This window comes from Manacus candei, unplaced genomic scaffold, assembly GCF_025592945.1.
Source record: "Manacus candei isolate 608988 ecotype Guabito, Panama unplaced genomic scaffold, ASM2559294v1 h1tg000107l, whole genome shotgun sequence".
NCBI classification, from domain to species: Eukaryota; Metazoa; Chordata; class Aves; order Passeriformes; family Pipridae; genus Manacus; species Manacus candei.
Genome location: NW_026138155.1, coordinates 610,506 through 631,063, shown reverse-complemented (window position 1 = coordinate 631,063; position 20,558 = coordinate 610,506). Strand labels below are relative to the sequence as shown.

The 20,558-nt window shown below is 48.5% G+C and overlaps 1 protein-coding gene across 6 annotated transcripts in view; it reads right to left on the bottom strand.

Moving 5' to 3' along the window:
- SLC4A4 (solute carrier family 4 member 4) overlaps positions 1-20,303 on the bottom strand; it is a 120,936-nt gene extending 100,633 nt beyond the window's left edge. For 2 of the 6 annotated variants that reach the window (XM_051769379.1, XM_051769380.1), the window contains exon 1: positions 19,957-20,301. In XM_051769379.1, coding sequence (XP_051625339.1) covers positions 19,957-20,039 — 83 coding nt within the window. In that variant the 5' untranslated portion in view covers positions 20,040-20,301. Of the gene's footprint in view, positions 1-9,401; positions 9,586-19,956 lie in introns of those variants that run through there. The other 4 variants (XM_051769384.1, XM_051769382.1, XM_051769383.1 and 1 more) reach the window with 4 other exon arrangements.
- Positions 20,304-20,558: the final 255 nt, after the last annotated feature.

The following is a 20,558-nucleotide window of genomic DNA, read 5'->3' as shown; positions in this document are numbered from 1 at the left end:
TCGCCTGTCCATGCACTCAGCTGGTGAGAGCAACACCTCACAGTGACCCACTCGTCACCTCGCCCTCGAGGGGTGATGCCAGTGAGGAGCGGCCCGAGCCCGTGATCTTTACACTCGGCCCTGCAGACCTATTAGTCATTAATAAGAGGCTGGCCCAGAGCAGGCGGGGGCACATGATGGCGTTCTCGCCGCATTAGTCAGCGGACGGAGCGATGCGGGTTCCTTCACCAGGACACCAACTCAAACGTGAGGAACATGATGCAGCATAAAAGCAGAGTGGTATGAGCAGACAACACATGGCCCTGCATAAAGGCAACGCATTTAGAAATGTTCAACTCACCTCACCAGCAAAATGTGTTTGCTGCTGGGTTGGTATTTTGCTTCATGGGAGAGCCGTGATCTTAGTTTGGTTCTCAGTGCCCTAAAGCTGGATTCACTGTATCCTCCAACCACAGCCAAGAGTGCAGAACCCAAGTGCTGAGCAGGCAACTCCCAAGTTTTAACAAGACTGTCCTCTACGTGACATCCATTTAAGGGCAGCTCAAAATAGACTTACTTGTATCAGCCTAAAACAAGACTGTGAAGAAAACAACAGCCCGAGAGCTGAAAAGTAGTTTCTTGCCAGAAAGTGTTCACAGCTACTTCTTGTGAACTCCTTCCTTGTGATCCATCGCTATGGAAGAACAATTCCTCCGAAGCAGGAGGTCTGGGTCCTCCAAAGTAACCTAAACACTAGTGTAATGACTAGTGAGCTTGGACAGAACACCAAGCAGACTTCTGCAAGACAAGAGAAAATGAGATTTTAGCATTGGTATTTCTTTCAGACAATGTCTGCAAAACTTCATCCACTCAAGGAAAGGACTTTGAAAGAAATCATTCTTCTGGAGAGAAAAAAAATAAAAAATTAAGACCACTTGCATCTCCTTTTTCCAGAGGAAGGGTACTCAGACCCCTCTGCAGCCACTCAAGTTTGTCACTGGAATGAGCTCCTCTCCTGGTATGGTAACTAGTTCCTTCTGACTCCAGAGTACTAGTCCATAAATATGAACTTCCCAGACATCCTTCAAATGTTCTCTTCAGATTTCCCAGGTTCCTCTCCAACTCAGCCCTTTACCCATGAGGGTTTCAAGCCATGGTGTTTTAATACAAGCAAGATCCATAAAAAATTACTTTATAGCTCCCTCATTCTCTTTGCTCTTCTTTGGGAACTCTGTATAGAGCAAGAGTTGCTACTTCTGTTTTAGGAACTATAAACCCAAAGGCATCTTCAAGAACCACAAGTTGATGCTAACGCACTGTGCTGGTTTGTCTGGGGTACAGCTCCAGTTACTGCCCTGGGAGAGAGCAGCAGCGCTCGGTTGCCAGCTGGGGTTAAACCAGGACAGTCGCTTCGCCGCCCAATGTGGGGCACGAAGGGTTCAAAATAACGACAGATCTGACTGGAATGTGCTGGATGGAATTTATAGCTGTTATTGCCCTATGGCTATTAATCAACAGGCTCTGGGCTTGCCATGGGCACCTGTGTGCTGGAGCCTATAGCTCATCGGGGGCCGCCTCTGCTTTCGGTGCTCACCCGCGCTGCCTTATCACCTCGCTGCGCCGGGCCTGGGAACGCTCCGATAACAGCAACGACAACACGGCCGCGCTGGGCCGTGGCCAGGGCACGGCTGCTCAACTGGGCAGGCTGGCACTCCAGTGGGAACTTGAGTCCATGGGCTGCGACCTGTGGATGAGTACTGCAGGAGCAGGACACCCCGAAGGGTAAGTCCATGCTGGAAAAGGTTCATCTCAAAGCATCTGGCCACCTTGAAGCATCAGTGGCTGTGCATGAGGTCACCCCGGAGCGCCTCACAGCTTGGGTTAATCACCCACCGTCTGCTTTCATCCTCTTTTCCCCGTGCACCTGCCTAAGACACTGCAGACAGCCATTCTTTGGGAAGAAACCTCAGGAAAACAACTTGTCATAACTGGTCTGAAACAGTTGGTTTGCTTTGTTATAGATAATTCATAAAAGCACAACAGGACAAAGCAATTTTCACGCTCCTTTTTTAAGCTGTCGGGGCCAAGGAAATGTTTTGCTGACGTAGTGATTCAAAAGGTAAATAAATAAATAAAAGATGAAAAGCCGCTCTGCAGTCTGGCATTTCAGGTGTGGCCACAAAACAATTCAGCATGTCTGGGGATGGGGATGGCAATGCATGGTCAGCAGCCATGGAGCATCATCTGCCCAATGTGGTCATTTCCTGGCTCTTCGTAGCTGTTCCGATTCATCCCTGACTCAGCAGAAATCCTTCCCAGTGGTATTCCTCAGTTCTGTACTTACACGAGTTGGTGCCTGCAAATTTTACCAGACATCTTCAACTCCAAATCTCCATTCCAGAAAACAGCACCAAAGCAGCCAACTCCAGCGAATTTAAAGGAAGTTCAGATAGGAAGCTGCCTTTTGGGCCTCAGAAAGCGGGAGAGAGGAGAGTTGTGGGTGTCCCTGGCAGGCCACCCACCTCACGGCCACAGTTGCGGGCACTTCTCTTAAATACAGGCTGTAACCCCCATGGCTGGACCCAGCTGGACCTGTTCAGCAATCATACACACATTGGAGACACCTGCTAACAAAGAACTGCCTTCTGTCCAGCACCCAGTTGCAACATGGCTGTTTGAAGGTAAACAGGAAATAGGCCACAGTAATATTCAATCCCAGTTATCTGCACCCATTATCTTGCATTTTTTTATTGCTAAGCAGAATGACTGGCCTGGGAACAGAGCCAGAAAAGCTGGGCTGATACCACAGTTCAAGACTTCATAGATATTACTGAGAATAACAAGTTAAGGGTCACATCCATAACTGTACTGACCTCTCCACAAAGCCCCCCAGGTACCTTGAATGAGTCACAAGTCAAACCTTCCCAGGAAAACACTGAGGTGATGGTAACCCAAGGCATTACTGGACCAGGAACACTTAATGCAAAGGTGCCTCATTCATCATTTAGAACTAAAAAGGCAGAAACAGGTTCAAGAAGGGTGGCTTCATTTGTAGAGAAGTTATTACAGAAACTTTTACAGGAATCTCTGCACTCCCACATTTCTGAAGGGACATTCAGGCTATTTGCTGGGAGATATATTTTGAGCACGACGAGCTTAAGTTGGTCTTCCAATGCTTTTTAATAAATTAGGTTGTATTGCTAATGTTCAGTGAACTGGACTCTTCTAGCTTGATCTTTAATTCGAGTAATTATTTTAAAAGCAGGAGACACGATCTCCCTTTATTCAGTCTCTGGAGAGGATTCTGACACTGAAAGATACAGTCGGGGTTTCCACAGGGTTGTTTTGCAGTGTATTCCCTTTCAACAAAATTTATGTTATTGTATCTCTGGCAAAGGAAAGAGATGGGTGACCCAAAGAAAACCTGGGAAATACAGAGGTTTTACTTTTGCAGCAATTCCTGCTGTTTTGTTCACGGGTCCAGAGTGCCCATCCCAGGTTACCTTACAGTACAACCATCACGGTAACGTGGCCACTCCTTTAATTTATACTGCCAGTAGGAATAAGCCATGAAGCTGAGCAGTCAGAGCATCCTTGGCTGGAGCCCCATGCCCACAATCGCCAAGGCAGGGCGCCTGGGCTTGCCCTGTCGATGAAGCACGGGCCTAAGCCCACGCTCGAGCCCAGGCTTGCTCACATTCCTTCCGTGCTAGCAGGCTCTCAGGCTGAGCTTCGGAGCACTGCCAAGGGGGCAACTGAAAAGCCAACAAAGGCAGGCGGATGAGCTGATGGCTGTAGGTACCTTCCAACTGAAATATGCTACTGTAAATCAATATAAATCAAAATCAATGCAGCCTCTCTCTGACACCACCCTTCGAGGTCCTATCAAAGATGCACTCAAGACTTTGCACTTGTCTTCCATCAGTTTCCAACCCCACCCTGCAAGCAGCTCACGGCTGCAATCTAGACTTTGTCCCTGTACCTCTCGGGCCCCACTGGATCAATTGTCTCCATGCACTGTCCTATCTCACCACACATTTCTCCTGTTCATGCCAGTGGAACTACTCATGCAGGACTCACCCCAGCACGGCACTTCAGCGTGGCCTTAAAGGTCAATGGGTTGAATTGCCTCCAGGCCAGAAGTCACCTGTGCTGAAGTGTTTTGTGGCACTAAGGCAGTGGCTCCACGTTTCCAACCCTTCTGCACCGATACAGGTGGCACTGCACTGAAACTCCACCAGCAGCACTACAAAGGCATCCAGCACCGCTTCCATGGAATGCCACACACACGCTTCTCCTGGGGCAGCGCTCCTCAGACCTGGTTACTGCTCACCTAAGAGATCATGAGATGTTAAACAATGGATGTGGAATACTCCCGTGGCACCACACGCTGGATTGCTGTGCCACGGAGGCTCTGGAACGGAGCTTCGCTGGGGACACAAGAGAACAAAGCACCATCTCTTTTTCCCTGGTTATGACTGTTCCTGCCCAGAAGGACACACAGGAGGCTCTGTTGAGTGGGGCTGCTGGTCTTGAGCTGTGCTCTGTGTCTGCTGAATGCACAAACTGTCACCCGGGGAAGTGAGCTCACACCAGGCAAATTTAACAAGAATTTAGGTAAAATCCACCTCAAGATCACCACATTTGCCAGCCCTGAGACCTAAGCAAAATGAGCGGGTCCAGTTCCTATGTATGAGAAATACACTTCAACTCCGGTGCAACACACAGGTTTAATATGTCACACACAGTTTAAATGTCACTTTTCCTCGAGCTACTGAGCAACTATTTCCCAACCTCATTCTATACAGTCTTCTCATATTTAGCAACCTTGATGAAAGATCTTTACGCTTACATCGAAGGACTGACAACGCGTCTGAAGTGTTATACAGTCACAGGTACAATAAAAGCAGTTAAGTTTTGCAATCTTCTGTTCAAGGTTAAGAGTTGAAATGAGATCAGTAAACCTTCAAAAGGTGATTAAAATGAAGTAAAAACTTATTAAAAAAAAAAGGGGGGGGGAAATACTCTAATCTCCAAGTTGCACACACCAGTGCAAAAGAGAGGCAAGTTCTGTTTTGGTGCCTACTATACAGAATAGAGAAAACAGGAAAATTTTAATAAAGATGATTAGTTAACATGCTCCAGTTGTCGTCTTTGACTTCAGATTACACATCTGCATAGTCATCAAAATCAGGGCCTTTGCACATCTTGTTCAGAAACTAGTAGCAGAAAAAGACCGAAGACACCACAGGAATAAATGCTAAGTGAAAAAAGCCAAAAATTTGTTGCACGTGCAAACCCATCAGGATTTCTTGCATAACACCAGCTCATTGTGGTAACTTGTAAAAGAAAGTAAAATTCAATCTCCCCTGGGGAACAATCACATCACATTTCAGCCTGTTTCATTAACTCCACAGATGAGCAGCAGTCACTTCACAGAGGTCAAAAGAAGAGGTACCATTCCCACCACAGTCCCCACAGTTCTGTATTACTTATATATTATTACTAATTATATTATTATCATTAGAATTGAACGAAGCTATTTTTGTAATTGTCATTCCTAAGACAATAAAGGGATCTGAGTAATCCTCAGTCTTAAAAGAAGTCATTCAAACAATTCCCACCATCACCACATTCAGGTTTTCAACTCAGTTTGAGACACCAGATGTATGGATCAATACTTACAGAAGGACAATTAGGGCTTATTTCAAGACAGATCTAATACAAAGTATTTACCAATCATATATTATATAGTAGCAAAAGAGAATGTAGTTATATAATACAGCTAGGATTTGAAACATCAGGACTTGGAAAATTCTCCTTCCCCGCTAAAAGGATTTCCTTAGGAGTAGGAAATATACAGATCAGTCATATTCTCCATCTCCCTCCATACACATTTATGTATATAAATAATACCTCTGTTTTTAAATCCTCCTTCAGTTTCTGTTTTACTCTGGCAGCAGAATGAGCTCTGCTAACAGCACACGTTTCTGGAATTCAGATGTTGAAAGTTCATTTGAGCCACAAAAATCAAAGGATTCTGATACTGGTGGCATTGAATCATTTCTTCTGATTTTTCTGGATAGAAAAGGAGATACAAACAGTACAGATTTACACTGTTCAATTTGGGCAGAAATGCACAGTTCCAAACCAATCTGAAGGCCAAGAACTGAGATGTAGCCTTCTTTGATTTTCTAATTTCTCCCATAAAACTCCAGGCAACTTCACCCCACTGACAGTCCCTGTGGCAAATTCAAACCTTCCTTATGTGAAAAGCTCCCAACTGCGGGACAGCAATTTGAAGACATTTTTATCTCTTCAGTTAATGTAATTAGGCCATTGATAAACAAGAGTTCTGCAGCTTTTTCCTTAATACCACGTGCTGTTTTATCACCCAATTACGGGTGCCGTAATTGTCTCCGACATCGTCTAACGGCAATAAAAAGCACTCCTGCCACAAACTGTGCACAATCCTGAGCAAACTCGGGAGAAATGAGATGCTGCAGCCACCCAAAGTTCAAGGGCAGGGGGGCAGAACCCTTGCTTTGAGCGGTTGTGGGAATTCCTGCAACCTTGACCATTTTATGGCTGTATTTTCATTTCAAGCCACACAGGGAACCGAGCCTTCTTAACTGAGTTAAGAGAAAGACCTTTGCCTCCCATCCGAGTCCTGCTGCTTAGCAGGAGCACAAAAGAGAAGCTTTCCTTCCACCAGACGCAGCACAATGACACAGAGCCGCGCTCCTTTATCAATATTAACCGTAAACTGCTATTACTGGCTTTTCAAAGAGCACTCCCCCCCTTTCCGAGTCTTCTAAGTGGATTTGAAGCCGGAAGCAGCTAATTGACTTGGAACGAGGAGTTATCAGAACCCCTTTTAATTTGCTCAGAGCAAGAGTTCCCATTCTAAACCTAATGCACACAGAAAATACGTGCGAGGCAGGGCGCTGGAGCGTGAGGAGGATGCTCCTGCGCTGAGGCCATGAAGGCATTTTTACCAGCACCGAGGGACCGGCCGGTGCCGCAGCACCGGAGTCGGAGCATCCTGAATGCTGTTTGCAACGAGGCGTCTTCAAAGCCTCCTTCAAAGTCCTCTGGTGCTCCCAGCCCAGAGGAAGGAGCTGGAGTGCAAACCAGTAAAAGTTATACTGTTTTGATAAGGAGGTGTGTTACGATGTCATGACATAAAATATAAAAACTTAAGTTTAAAAAACAGAACCAAGGTGATTGGCAAATCCACAGTAACATGTGGCAGGTGGGCACACAGGAGCATCCCTTGCTGTACCCACAGGGCCTGTTTTTGGGCATTCAACTCCAAAAACACCTATTTCCCCCAGTATGTCTTTGCTCAAAGCAACACCTTGCCTTTATGACTGTGTCTCTCTGGCAGGACAGCATCTCTGACTCCGACTGCAAATAGCAGTTCGCAGACTTACTGGAAGAAAAATAAAGAAAACTTTTGTCTATACTCTCTCACACAGCAATTTTCCTTCACTGCTTTGCCCAAAACACCTCTCAGCTCTTTATTTATTACAGCTCTCCAGGGTGGCAGTATTAGAAACCCTTCAGCCAGACACATAAGTGGTTTCCTCACCCTCTTTGATAAGTAGGTAGATCCGAAAACAAAGGGACTTATAGATTTTTCCATTCTCACAGGGATGTTTTTCTGTGAACTGCACTTTGTGTACAAATTCAACTTTTTCTTATCAGCATAAGACATCAGTAATCGAAGCATTTGCCCTACACCTACAGCATTTCAAAAGCTCCCTTTAAAAACCTGCTGTGAGGAATACCACAACACAGCACCAGTATATGAGGCTGTTCTCTGGCTGCAGAGGAGTTTCAAGATTTAAAATCACAACATGGAAGTTTGAAAGAGAACCCTACACAGTTGTGAGCTGCAGAAAATCATGTTGGACCTTGCTGGGAGCTGACTGGATGAGTGCAGGGTGTTACCCTGCCAGGAATGCCCTGTGCACACAAATGAAAGCTTCATCCCTCCTCCCCACAGCTTGGGGGAGGAAAAAAAAAAACACAAAAGAAAAAAAAAAAAAAGATCCATAATTCCTTCTCATCCCACTTTTAAGTGGACAGCAGGAGGGGTGAAATGATGAAGAAGCAGATTGCATTAACATTTGCCCTTCGGATCCCAACAACCCTCACAGGCAGGTGAAGTTACTGAGAGCTAAAATCACCAGCTGAAACCAGGCTTTGCAAAACTGAACCCATCCTCCGACACAACCAGAGTCACCAGGAAAGGTCTTTGAGCACAGAACGGCAGCCAGGGAAGGAAGAGCACAGATTAGGACGGATCAGCTCATGTACATGCTCTGAGCAAGCAGAGATGCAAACAGTCCTGTTTAATCACTCTGCACAGGACTGGAAACTGTAACAACAAAATGAAGGTTCTCATTAAATACTTGCTGAGGTTCTGGTGCCTAAAGGATTTTTGGTCAGGGGAGGCTCTAATGCCCAATTTCCTACTGATATCAACCAAAATAAGAACTAGGTATATTCCTGCAGCCTATCACTTAGCACCATATTCTGTCCCACACACAATATGCAACTCTACACGTTTTGTTAAAACCACCTAGTAAAGTTTGGGGTTTTTTTAAATGGGAAATAGACCCATTACAGGAACAACCAGAAGAACAAAGCCCCTAAGTAGCCGGCAGCACACGCACCAAGTCACATTTAGATGCATAGTAACTGCACCTCTCTGACACGAAAGGCGCAAGTCCCTATATTTAGTACGTGGAGCAGTTCTCCATCGGAGCTGCTCCCGCTCGGATCTGCCCCAGGGCCCAACCTCGCCCCTCATGCACCCAACTTCACCAAGAGGAGCAGCTCTGCGGAACGACTCCGCAGGCTCCCGCCGCGCCCCGAGCCACGCGCTCCTGGAAGAGCCCGGCGCCTTTTCCCACGCCCTGGGAGCTCTCGGCACATCCGAGTGCACCGGCTCCTCCTGAACGCGAGTGCTCAAGAGGTGCGCTCCTAAGGGAGGAGAAATACATTAATAACTAACGTTGTAGAAATAAAAAACAAACAAACAAACAAACAAACCAAGCCCAAAGATGGTTAAATCTTCATTTCCCCCGCGCGCTCTCGCTCTGCGTGGCAGCGTTCCACACGAAGCGCCAAAAGGGCAAACAAGCAGCGAGGAGCTGGTCTTGGATAATAAAACACCCCGTACGGCCATACACCAGGTGGAAAACTGAAACTCTGGGAGGGACGAGGATCCCCCCGACCCGGCGGCTGCTGACAACTCGCTGAAGATGAACCGAAACCGTAAAAAAAAAAAAGTTTTCAAACACCGCGAAAGGTTTCTAAAATTGGCTCCAGCTGAGCTGGGCACCGAGAACAGAGAGCGAGGAGAGAAAAGCGTGTCCCGGCGCTGCCCCCCGCCGCTCCCGCTCGCTCACCTCCGGGGCTCGGGCTTGCGGCGTTCCTCCAGCTTGGCGGCGGGCGGCGGCTGCGGGGCAGCCGGGGCGGCGGGCGGGGGCTGCGGGGGCGCTGCGGGCGGGCTCAGCGGGGCATGGCGGCGGCCCTACACCTGCCCCTCCGTGCCCGTGCCCGTGTCCGTGCGGGTGAGCGCCCGCGGCAGCCCGAGCGAGCGGCGCGGCTGTGCTGGCGGCGCCGGCCCGGCCCGCATTTAAAGCCGCCGGCGGGCTCGGCCGTCCCCTTGCCCGCTCCCATCCCGGCCCGTCCCGTCCCATCCCATCCCCGGCCGCCGCTCGGCGTCACGGGGCCCGGGGCGGGGAGCCCGGAGGAGGAGTCTGCGGGCCGGGTCTGCGGCTCCCCGCCCCGAGCCCCGCGCTCCGGGGCAGGTGCGGAGCCCCGCGGCCGGAGACGGGGAGGATGGCACCCCGGGACACAGCCCAGGGGAGCTGCGAGCGTGTGTCGCTCCCTGCCACTGGAAACGCACGACCCAGGGCGCATCTGGGTCGTAAAGGACACGGCACAGAGGAAAAAAAACACCCAAACAAAACGCAACCGAACAAAAACATAAAAACATCCCCAACAAGAACAACGAAAAAACACCCCAGGGAAAATGTAGAAACCATCATTCGGTCACCTCATGATAATTTTCCAAGGAAATAATACCTTACATGTAGCTTCCAGCACGGCAAGGCTCACCTTGTTCACCAGTCTAGTCCTCGTTTTTCCTCTCTCCTGCACACACGCTTCTATGGACACTAATCACTTCCAAAGGTTCCCTCTGGACTGGTGTTGGATGAGAGCAGCAGTGCCAATATTCGACATCTTGTTCAGTCAGCTGTGGCTCCTGCCCTCAGCTTGACTGTCCAGGCCAAGGTGACGAGATCCATAAAATATTTTTAAAGCCCAGAGCTCTGCAAACAGCTCACAAGGAACATGGCAGAGCAGCAATCCATCACGGGAAGGACACAGACTCTCAGGGGAACAAAGGAGGCTATTGTAGCTCTGTAGGGGGAAAACTCCCCTTCTTCGGCAAGGTTTAGGATTACCACAGGCAACTGCCTCTTCGGCTGCTCCTCACTACCAAGTTCCACTTTTGTCACCTGTCTAAACTCCGTACTAGGGAATGACATGCAATCCATTGGCCGGGCAAAAAAGCAGCAGCAACAGAAGCCACAGCACTTGCAGAGTGGAGTTGAGAGCACTGCAAAAGGATGCCCCTGCTGAATTCCTCCTCTCCCCTGCTGCTGTCAACCAGCCCCTGAGAACAGACAATTGGCTTTAAGCCACTGTCCCCTCACCCTGGTTAATGTTTTCTTCAAAGATGTCAGAGCCGTGGTCTGCACATGAATGGGTCAGGACTTGGGCTCCACTGCTCTCTTTGATAAATCAGTTCCCTAAGTACATGTTCTTCACCAACCAGTGAGTTTCCAATGGGTACAGTGATGACTCCCATGTTCACAGCTGTATTTCATTTCAACTAATGACAGTCCTTTATTAACAAAAGCAGAGAACCAAATCAATTGGGAACCTCTGTATACTCAAGACCTAACCCAACTCTTCCCCTCTTCCACAGGCTCTGAAGCAAGGACTGCTCTCTCCATGCTCTAACTCCCTGATGATGTGCCAGTTAGTCTGTACCTTCACTTTATTTTTAAATGACCTGGGAAGCTCCTGAAGAAATGACACATTAGCCACTTGAGAAGATTGGTGTTGCTTCTTGCCACTTAGGCAACTCATGGGGGTTCTGGGATCCCTCCAAAGGTTGCAATCCCTCAGTGAAAGCACCTCCTGGATGCTCCTCAGCAGCACTCAGAGCCACAAATAGCTCTTAGCTCGCTATTTTAGTAACAAACCTAAATAACTCCCTTACCAATTCCAGTTTTCCTCACACCTCACTGTAACTTCACATACTGTCACTTTAAACCTGTGCATTGGATTTTCTGGCTAAAAAAATGTTTTGCCATTAGGATGCATGATTCCAAGTCAGTCTTTAAATATACCATCGCTACATTTAATCATCTAAAACCCTATCAGAGCCATTTCCAGAAGCCCTTAAATCAAGAGCCAGGGCAGTTGTCTCGGCCAAGTTTGAAAATGAGTACGCTCTCTGTGCAGAGAAACACCCAAGTAAAATGCACTAATAATCCTGTCTGTCATCGTGACTGACAAAATAAAACCCGCCGGCTAGAGCCGACTTGTCGGACGCGCTGTATATATGTACCTTTTGGCATTTCTTACACGGCTTGGCTCGCACGTTCCCGCTCCAAACCTACCCAGCCATTTCCAATATTTTCTCTGTTTGATTTAAGAACCGGAGATAAGCTCGTCACTCAGGCCCACAGCCCGCTAGCTTTCCCCTCGCTGAACAGGCCACGGAGAAGCAGTTTGGCTCGGGAAGCCTTTGGCTGGCTGTTCGAACCTGCCTTTCGAGCCTGCTGGATCCAGCCCTGCTCACAAGGCACAAAGTCGGCCTTGGCCAACGCCAGCCTCCCATCCCAGCTAAGGCAATGCCTCAGCAGGGCACAGGACAGGATACCACCTTCACCACAATGCCTGCTGCCGTATGGGAATTATTTGGCTGCCTCATCATCCAGCACACACACATTCTCCTCACTCAGCTAACTCAGGAACTCGTTTTCCGGCGAGGTCACGCAAGGTATCGCTGTCAATGACAGCATCTGACATGTGTATGGATAATGAGAACAGGCAAAGTTCTGATGGTGAAGATTAGAGAACATACACACGCGCATGCTCGGTGGGACTGGAAGGGTAGAACTTTCCCTGTGGGCAGGTTATTCCATAAATACATCTTGCAGCCTTTCTGGTAGGTTCCTCGGAAGCCGCTCATGCTGACCACAGCGTTGTCAGTCAGAGGCGACGCTGAACGAGATGGAAACTGGCAGCTCCTGCACTTCCAGGGGTTTGTGCAGACTACCCAGTGATACAATATTTACGTTGGATTAAGTCAGGAGTAATTCAGCCTAAGTCAGGAAGTTTCAGAGGATAAAAGGATCTCAATGGAAGGATCTAGGTGCAGAAAGACCGCAGACTGTGCTTGTCTCAGAGGCTTTGCCTTGGCTGACAAATCGTCGGTGCCAAGTCATCATTACAAAAGCAGCTCACCCTGAACACACCTGTGCATGCAGGAGATCCTCTTTACACCAACGAAATTCCCCACACACATTTTTGAGGACTCAGTCCTTGTTCACAGCTATTTCCTCATGACCCTGAGGTGTTGGGGGGTTTTCTGTTTGTTTTACGCAGACACAGTCATGCAGCTCATTATAGCTGCTGAATTCAAGGGAACAAATTCCCACACTGCATTCCTTAGTATTACAGCTGAATTAGTCCAATAGCACTGATTTCCAAGGGAACTACAAAAAGCAAGTCTGTAGCTCTCAGATTTGTATTCAAGTCATCAAGAATCAGGACTTGTCTGTCCTTTCCATCCAATTCCCAGGAAATCTAGACAGAAAACAGGGTCTCAGCAAGCACTCCCTGATAGCTGATTAGTAAAGGTCTAAGGTGAGCAAACCTATTGGCTTTAAAAACTTGATTAGCAGGTCCTGCTTTTTCCAGTAGTCCCGCCTCAGTTAGCTGTGAAAACAACATGCAGTGGGGAGCTGGCTCAGTAAAGAGTCCCAGCTCAGCCCTGCCTGCCTTCCCACTCCCTGTGAAACCACTGCAGGGCCCTTGGAAGCCAACTGCCAAATTCCCACTCACTTCCCCTGGCTCGATCTTTTGCAAGAGGCAGAAACAGGAGGTGCTGAGAAACATTCAGGTGAGGCAAGAGAGCCAAATGCTGGAGAGTTAAGGGGCTTTTGGCAGCAGTGCCCTTGATGTGCTTCTCATGAATAATGCACCAAGTCTGCTCGAGAGCAACGAGCCACCCTGGAGCACTCGGGGAGCCACTCAGGTCACAACAGTCCCCTCCTTCAGAGCACAAGAAGAGCTGTGGGGAAGAAGAGCCCAAACACAGGTTTGGGCTTTGCACAGACCTGTGAGTGAGACCTGCTGGTCCCCTACCAACTTCCAGGATTGAATTTCCTAAAACACTCATATTTCTTAGCAAAAACATCCCTTATCTTTTCAGCAAGAGCAAACTCCTCCACGCACCGAAGCGCCGCACCTCTTGCATCCCTGCCCGCCAGGAGCCCCCTCGCTGCTCGGGGCCGGGAGAGCGCAGGGCGGGAGCCTGCGGCGCTGCTCGGGGGCCCTCTGCTGGGAACCAGCCCCCCTTCCCCCGGCACCCCCGGAGCAGCCAACCCCAGCTCCAGCCCGCCAAGAGGGGCGAGTGGCCGCTGTCCCCTCGGTGGTGAGCCCCGGCCCTGGGGAGCAGCGGAGAAAGCAGATTTCACCCGCCTCAAGTCATGTCCTGCTCCCTGCTCCAGGGAACGAGGCCAAACCAGCCTCTGGTCGGAGCCAAAAACGCAGGGCTTTGTTAAAATAAAGAAAGTGTGTTTGTTCCTGCACCCACAAAACCCACCAGAGCGTAGGATGCCGAAACACGTGCTTCCGCCACCTCCAGCTGTTAGGACGCTGGGACAACAAATACTCCCACCTCTCTGGAAGGAGGGGAGGGCTAAGGAAGAGCGGAGCAGCCCAGCTGACTGAAGCACTTCTGTGCTCTCAAACACATCGCCTGCTCTCTGCTTCGGAGCAAGTTCAGGCAGAAAGCAGGTCAGAAGGGACACGGATCCTTTCACAAATCAGGGCAGGAGGGAAATCCAGGGCTGAAGTCAGCCCCCTGCAGCACAAGGCTCATTGTAACCCCATGAAAATGGGGTACAGACCTGGAAGTGCCTCTCTGCTCTCTGATAAGTATGGGTGGGCAAATGGGAGGAGCAGTATTTAATTTACATCAGGAGGATTTATTCTGTTCCCAGTTTCTCCCCAGCTGTCATTTTGATGGGTTTCTTTCTCTTCCTCATTCCTCAGCTATTGGCATCCTAAGCCAAAAAAAAAAAAAAACAAACCACAAAGAAATCCCAGAGGGATGGGCCAACCAGCATTCCAGCCCATTTGTACAGCACCTGCATTGTGCTCCAGACCAATTCTCCTGAGCACCAAATCCTTACAAGACCAATAACCACCACCATTATCAAAATCCTCCTCACCTCCTGTGCACCAGCTCAGGAAAGCTTCTAATATTTTATCGCTGACTGGAAGGACATGGAGAAATCTCACCCTCTCTCAGTGTAAGGCCAAGTCCAACAAACAACATGACTAGTACAGATAAACCTGCAACTCACTTGGATTTCTGCTGTCAAAGCTCAGCAGCCCCCCAGCCAGCCTTCTTACCCTCTGCTTGAAGATAAGTTCCCACAAGCAGATGGTGACAGGCATCAGGATTAGAGATAGTTTCCCTGATGTACACTGCTTCCTGCCTGCTCCTCTAAAATTGAATCCTTGCCTCCTGACACTGAGAGCAATCTGGTCTCGAGCAGCCAATATCCTGCAGGAAAGTAAATGGAATGACAGGTCACCGTGATCCTCTTAATTCAAGACTACATCTTTTCCTGATGTAAAAAAATCCCATCTGGGACACCTCCACAGGGCTTTGGAGATGCCAAATGGCAGCAGCAGCAGGAAATCCGAAATACACCATCAGTAACACAGGTCCTGTACTGAAAAATCACCAAACTTCTCTACCTAATCCAACCATATACACACCTGAGCGTCCTTCTCAAGTGATGTCCTGCAATGGACACTTGGAAAAAAAGCTATAAAGCTACCACAACAGCAAACTACACAGTAAATCTATGGAGATCTGTATTGCTCAGCCCCAGCCAATCCATCATTAATTGATTTCCAGTGCCATTTAGGTTATTGTTCTTGGAACACTGTTTTTCCCCTTACTTTGCCAATTTAAACAACAGATATTCATCTCAGTGTTTCTTCTTCTTTTTCTCAGTTCACCTCAGCTCTTTGCCTTTAACCATTTTCCGATTGTACTAATACAGACTCTTTATTCCCAGGGAACAAGTGTGTTTCCATTGATTAAATTTTCAAGTTGTTGCCAGGTTTTCCTTCTGCAGGCCCTCTTTTGATATGAAGAAAAAGGCTACCCAGGAGCAGCTGGTACTTACAATACAGTAACTCCACCATATATTCCCTTCTATCATTTAATTTCTAAACTCCAGATCAATTTGAAGCAGGACACAATTTATGATGCCACACATCAAAGGTTGGCTTGGTCTGCTGGTTTGCTTTTTTTTTTTTTTCTTTCCTTTGGGTAGGGGTTTGGTTTATTATCCCATTGTCCATCCTGGGTCATCAGAAATGTTTTCTTTTCAAATAATTAAACAGCAGCATTATCATTCACTGCTTTGGATTTTCACATCTCTTGTTCTGTCTCTCATCTTTTATACCAACATATCCTAAACAAAACATTGAAAACCAAACATTGGCAGGTTACACTTAGCCAGAAATGTCTGCTCTATAAATAAAGCTTTGAGGACTAAATGATTTTTAAATTATTTGTTTGGTAATTCCAACAGAAACAGACTAGTTCAGAGCAAACAGCAATTCCCCAGGAGCACATACAACTCCGAAAGGGCTTTGCCACTTTAGGGCAGTCTGAAGAGCAAAGCATTCTAGGGGAAAAAAAAAAAAAAAGCAGAGTGAAAGTGAAACTGGAGAAATGTGTTGTCCAAGTCAAAACAAGGCCAAAAACAGAAGGGAAAAAGCATCCCTGAGAGCTGGCTGCTCTTTCAGTGCTCTTCCCAGCTCCACAGTTTTTCTGCTACAGCAGCTCCTGCACGTGCAGGTAGACAAGGAATACCCCCAGCGTGGAGCCCCAGATCTTTGGGATTCACCCCAACGGAAGGGAGAAGCAACCTATGCTGATACCACCCAGAAGCCACGCAGTCCATCGGAAAACCTTTGGATAGATACCTGTAAGTATGAAAACCTTCCCTGGCCAGCCCTGTCAGGTATCCAGCACTCCTGTCCAGTGGAAGGTGTCCCTGCCCACAGCAGGGGCATGGAATGAGGTGAGATTTTAGAACCCTTCCAACTCAAACCACTCTGTGATTCCATGACATTCTGGGCATTGCTCCCCACGTTCAGCAGTTGCTGAGCTGTGCACTTCATGTGAGGCAGCACCAGGAAGTTCAGAGGAGAAACCTGCCCGCAAGACCTGTTGCTGAAACCACCTTTTTAAATTCCTCTCGTGGTTCCCTTCAGCAGCAGTCACTACAAAAGGCTGCAGCCAACAGCCCACATGCAAGCTCCTCTCCATGGGAAGGAGGCGATTTGGGGAGCAGAAGTTCAAGGGCAAGGAGTGCCTGGTGCTCTGGCAGATCCAGGAAGGGCAGGCAGTGGAACCTCAGAAGCACTGACCTGCAAGAACAGCCACGAGGACGAGGCTGCCACGTACGAGAGATGAAGTATCCGACTGGCCTCAGCTCCTCCAGCCTTCCAGTAAGCCAAATAAATCCAAGGCATATCATCTTAAGACTAATAGAAATTAAGGCACTGTGTGAAGTAAAAATGTGCAGAAACAATATCTTCTGCCTTAAAAACCAATAAACTAGGGCTTCACCTCAACATTTGTGTAGCAACAGGAGACGGCTGTCCTGAGACAACATCCCGCGCTGTGTGCTTTACGGGGCTCGGGTATGATGGAGTACTGATGGATATTTGGGACAGCGTGTTCTGGTGGAGCGTTTTAAGAAAATATGAGTGCTGTCAAAGGGCAGGCTTTCGCTTTATGCTTGCACATAACACCAGAATAAAATATTGCCTTTGGAGAATCTCACGTATCTTTTGGTTAACACAAACACACGAGGAATATCTCCATCTCTCAGAGCCTTCAACTTTTCGCCTGTGTTTTCCCCCACACTCGTGGTCCCACCTCAAAGCCCCGTCCTTCCCCACCAAGGGAGGGGACATCCCCAAGGCACCTACCAGCCTGTCCTCTGCGGCCAGAGCATTCTCTTACAAAGCTGTGGTCTGCAGTGGAGCGGCCAAGAGCTGCCTTCCAGGGCATGATGTTGTCTTCATGTTCAGCCTTGCTTGTGATGGGAAATGCAGAGAGGCCACTGACATCCTTTGTTCCTACACTGCAGCACAGGCAGTGTAATCCAGTGTGATCCGTGTCCAAGCACCAGTGGTACCCCTAGGCCTATGGTGTAACTATTCCAGGTGCCAGCCCTGATCCGCAGTGGCAGCCGAGGCAGTGGCAATACCAATGCAGCAGAAGGTGGGAGACATTATATTCCCATCGCTCAGGACAATGTCTTCAGGCCTTTCCTTTCTCCCTTCCTGCCTGTCTTATTTTGTGAGGTTACATTCCAGCTTCTCACTCAAGACTCCTCACTGAGTTGACGGGGAGATTCCACGGGATATTAACTGCTGTTTGAAATCACTTCAAAGGACCTTTTTTCCCCCCTCTCGTATTAATAGCCGGAATGAGGAAATTGGTTTGGTTTTCATACTTACATCTGCTCCCCGAGTCTCTGCGCATTTCAAAACCCCATCTTAACCCAAGCCTGTTGCTATTCAGGGCTCCTGCTCTGTGCAGGAGCTCACACCCATTCCTTTCCACTTCCCCACAGATCTACAGCCCCCTGTTCCAACTGGCAGCCAGAGGTGCCAGAAATAACCACAAGAAAGGCTGCCATGAAACCTCCAGCCAAGTTTTGAAGATCCAAGCACTTGACACAAGCCTCAGCGCTTAGAGTGCTTCAGCTGAAGGCAACCTGAACTCGGGCTCATAAGGTTTGTGTATCAGGGATCAAATATCAAAAAAACGTAAATGCAATTACCTTTTTTTTTCTTTCCATAAAAACATGCAGGGTAACAGTTGTTCTACAAGGCTGTTAGTGCATACTTGTAACAGTCTGCTGCTGTTCTGCCCCTCTGGTACTAGCTAATGGCTGGTTTTCATTCCTAAGTGGTTCCCCCTGGCCCCCCCGTCAAAGTCTATGCTACAGTGATTTTGGAAACTGGGTCAAAATGTAATTACTACATTCCCATGCTTTGGGGTGGGGAAAGAAAATAAAAGGAGGAAGAATGGCAAGAAGAAATGGCGTTGGCGGTGAGCCAGTGCTGTGCTCCTCTCCCTCTCACCTGAGCCACAGCCCCAAGCGCTCCCACAGCAGCTCTTTTTTCCCAGCACAGTTGTCAGGGAAGTCCCAGCGTGGGGTCTCCTGGCTGGACACCAGCCAGCCCTGCCCTCACGGCTGTGCTGGAGGACGGGAGCAGGCAGAAGATGCAGCTGGGGACTGGGGAAAGACCCCACGAGAGGGGAGCAGCCCCAGCAGAGGACAAGCAGTCACTGCCCTGTGACTCTCAGGGGAGGCTGTAGTATCCAGCTCATCTCTCCAGAGCTCTCCCTGAGCCTGCCATTCCCATGTTTTCCCTTCCTGTAGCATAAGCAATAAATCCCAGTACTCTGTTTCCCCCACTTCACTGAGAAGTGCATGTAAACATTTTCCACGGGAGAAGGAAAACATTTGCTGTGTGTTTAGACATGCCCTTATTATTGTCACACTTACAGCACAATCTATCATACCTTATCAAACTGCACATCTTCAGCATGCAGATGCTTTGTGACGACACATTTAGGAGGCTTTCCAGTATGGAAAAGGGAATGACTCAAAGACTTATTTATTCCACATCTTCCTAACTAGGTCTCTCTGAGAAACACAGAGCCCATTATACACGTCCCCTGCCTTCCTCTGTCCCTCATTGTTCCTTGTACATGCAGTTATCACAAACCAATTCCCTTTGCTGCTCCTCTGCCCAGCTTTGTTTTCCACAATTCTCAGAATATCAGTTCCAACTCTGCAGCATTTGCTGGCTCTGCTCCCAATTAATAACTGCAGGTTAGAGCTGTGTCGTTACGGCTGCAGATTAACACCAAAAAACATTCAACAGTTCCTGAGAGATACGGAGAGACACACAACCTTTCTCTTCCTAACACCGAACGTGGTTTATCTTGTTATCCCAGCATTCCAGGGAGATGTTATGCCACTTATCTAAATGATTTAAACAGATCAGAAAGTTGGCTCAGTAAGAGCACTTGCCACTGACAACAAACCACCAGCCTGATGTTATCCGAGAAGTAACTGTATATTCTAGCACAGGTTAGACAGATCATACACAGAATAAAAAAAAAATTAATTTTCATGAAATCACTCTGTCATCATCCCCACACAAGCAGCAATTAAGCAAGCAGGAGCACACAGCAAAAGGACAAGTTTCCACTGGACGTCTGGGTTCTTTCAGAGGTGTTGCAAGGCACAGGATTGTGAAAACTCCAGAGCTGCCTTTCAGAGGACTCCCCAGCTCCTAAACTCTCTGGAAAACTCTCCTGGTTACAATAACAGAATTGGTGCAAAAGACTTTGCACCTGAAAAGTGTTTTATACTGGTCATGACCCGTATCAGCAGGAAAAACTCTGTGAAATACCAAGTCTGGCACAGAGGGAAAAGGCAGTGTCAGGATTTCAGACTGGAGGTCACTGCACCCCTCCTGACTCATTCTGCCTCTCAGTGTCCTGTCCCAAACTGGGCTGCCCAGACCTACCTCCAGTCCTTCCACAGATCCAGCTGTCCCATGGGCTCCTTGAGCAGGAGAACCAGCTGCTCGCAGCAGCTCGCCTTCCACATTTGCTCCAGCTCAGACAGAGAGGCAGAGTCCAGCAAGCACTGTCCACACTCGGAGGGACACTAACTTCGGGCCCATGTGACATTTACTATGGTCCACTTCTTCCCTCCCCTCTGCCCCCCCAGGGAAAGGGATCAAAATAGTTTCCCCCCCCGTGACATTTTGCTCCACTTGCCCAACAGGCTGTGGGAGGCTCTCCATTAAATCCACTGAAAGCCAAGCAGTGCCCCCACCATTGGGGTGAGCCCCGAAGTGGGGGCCACCCTGTGAACACCTAACCTTCCTGCTGCCAGCTCAGAGGGCCTGGGGTCTGGGACAAACGGGAATATCCCACCAGTACAATTTGCTCTGCCCACGCTGGAGGTGTAAGGCGAGCCCTTGGCCCAGTGACGCTGTAAAGAATATGTGCTGGCTGGCTGGCCTGAGCACCTGATCCTTCACCCCACTCACCCCTTCCATCCCTTCCCTCATCTGGTTTTCCTGGAAACGCAGTCCCTCCAGAAGCCAGCCATATGTCCTGC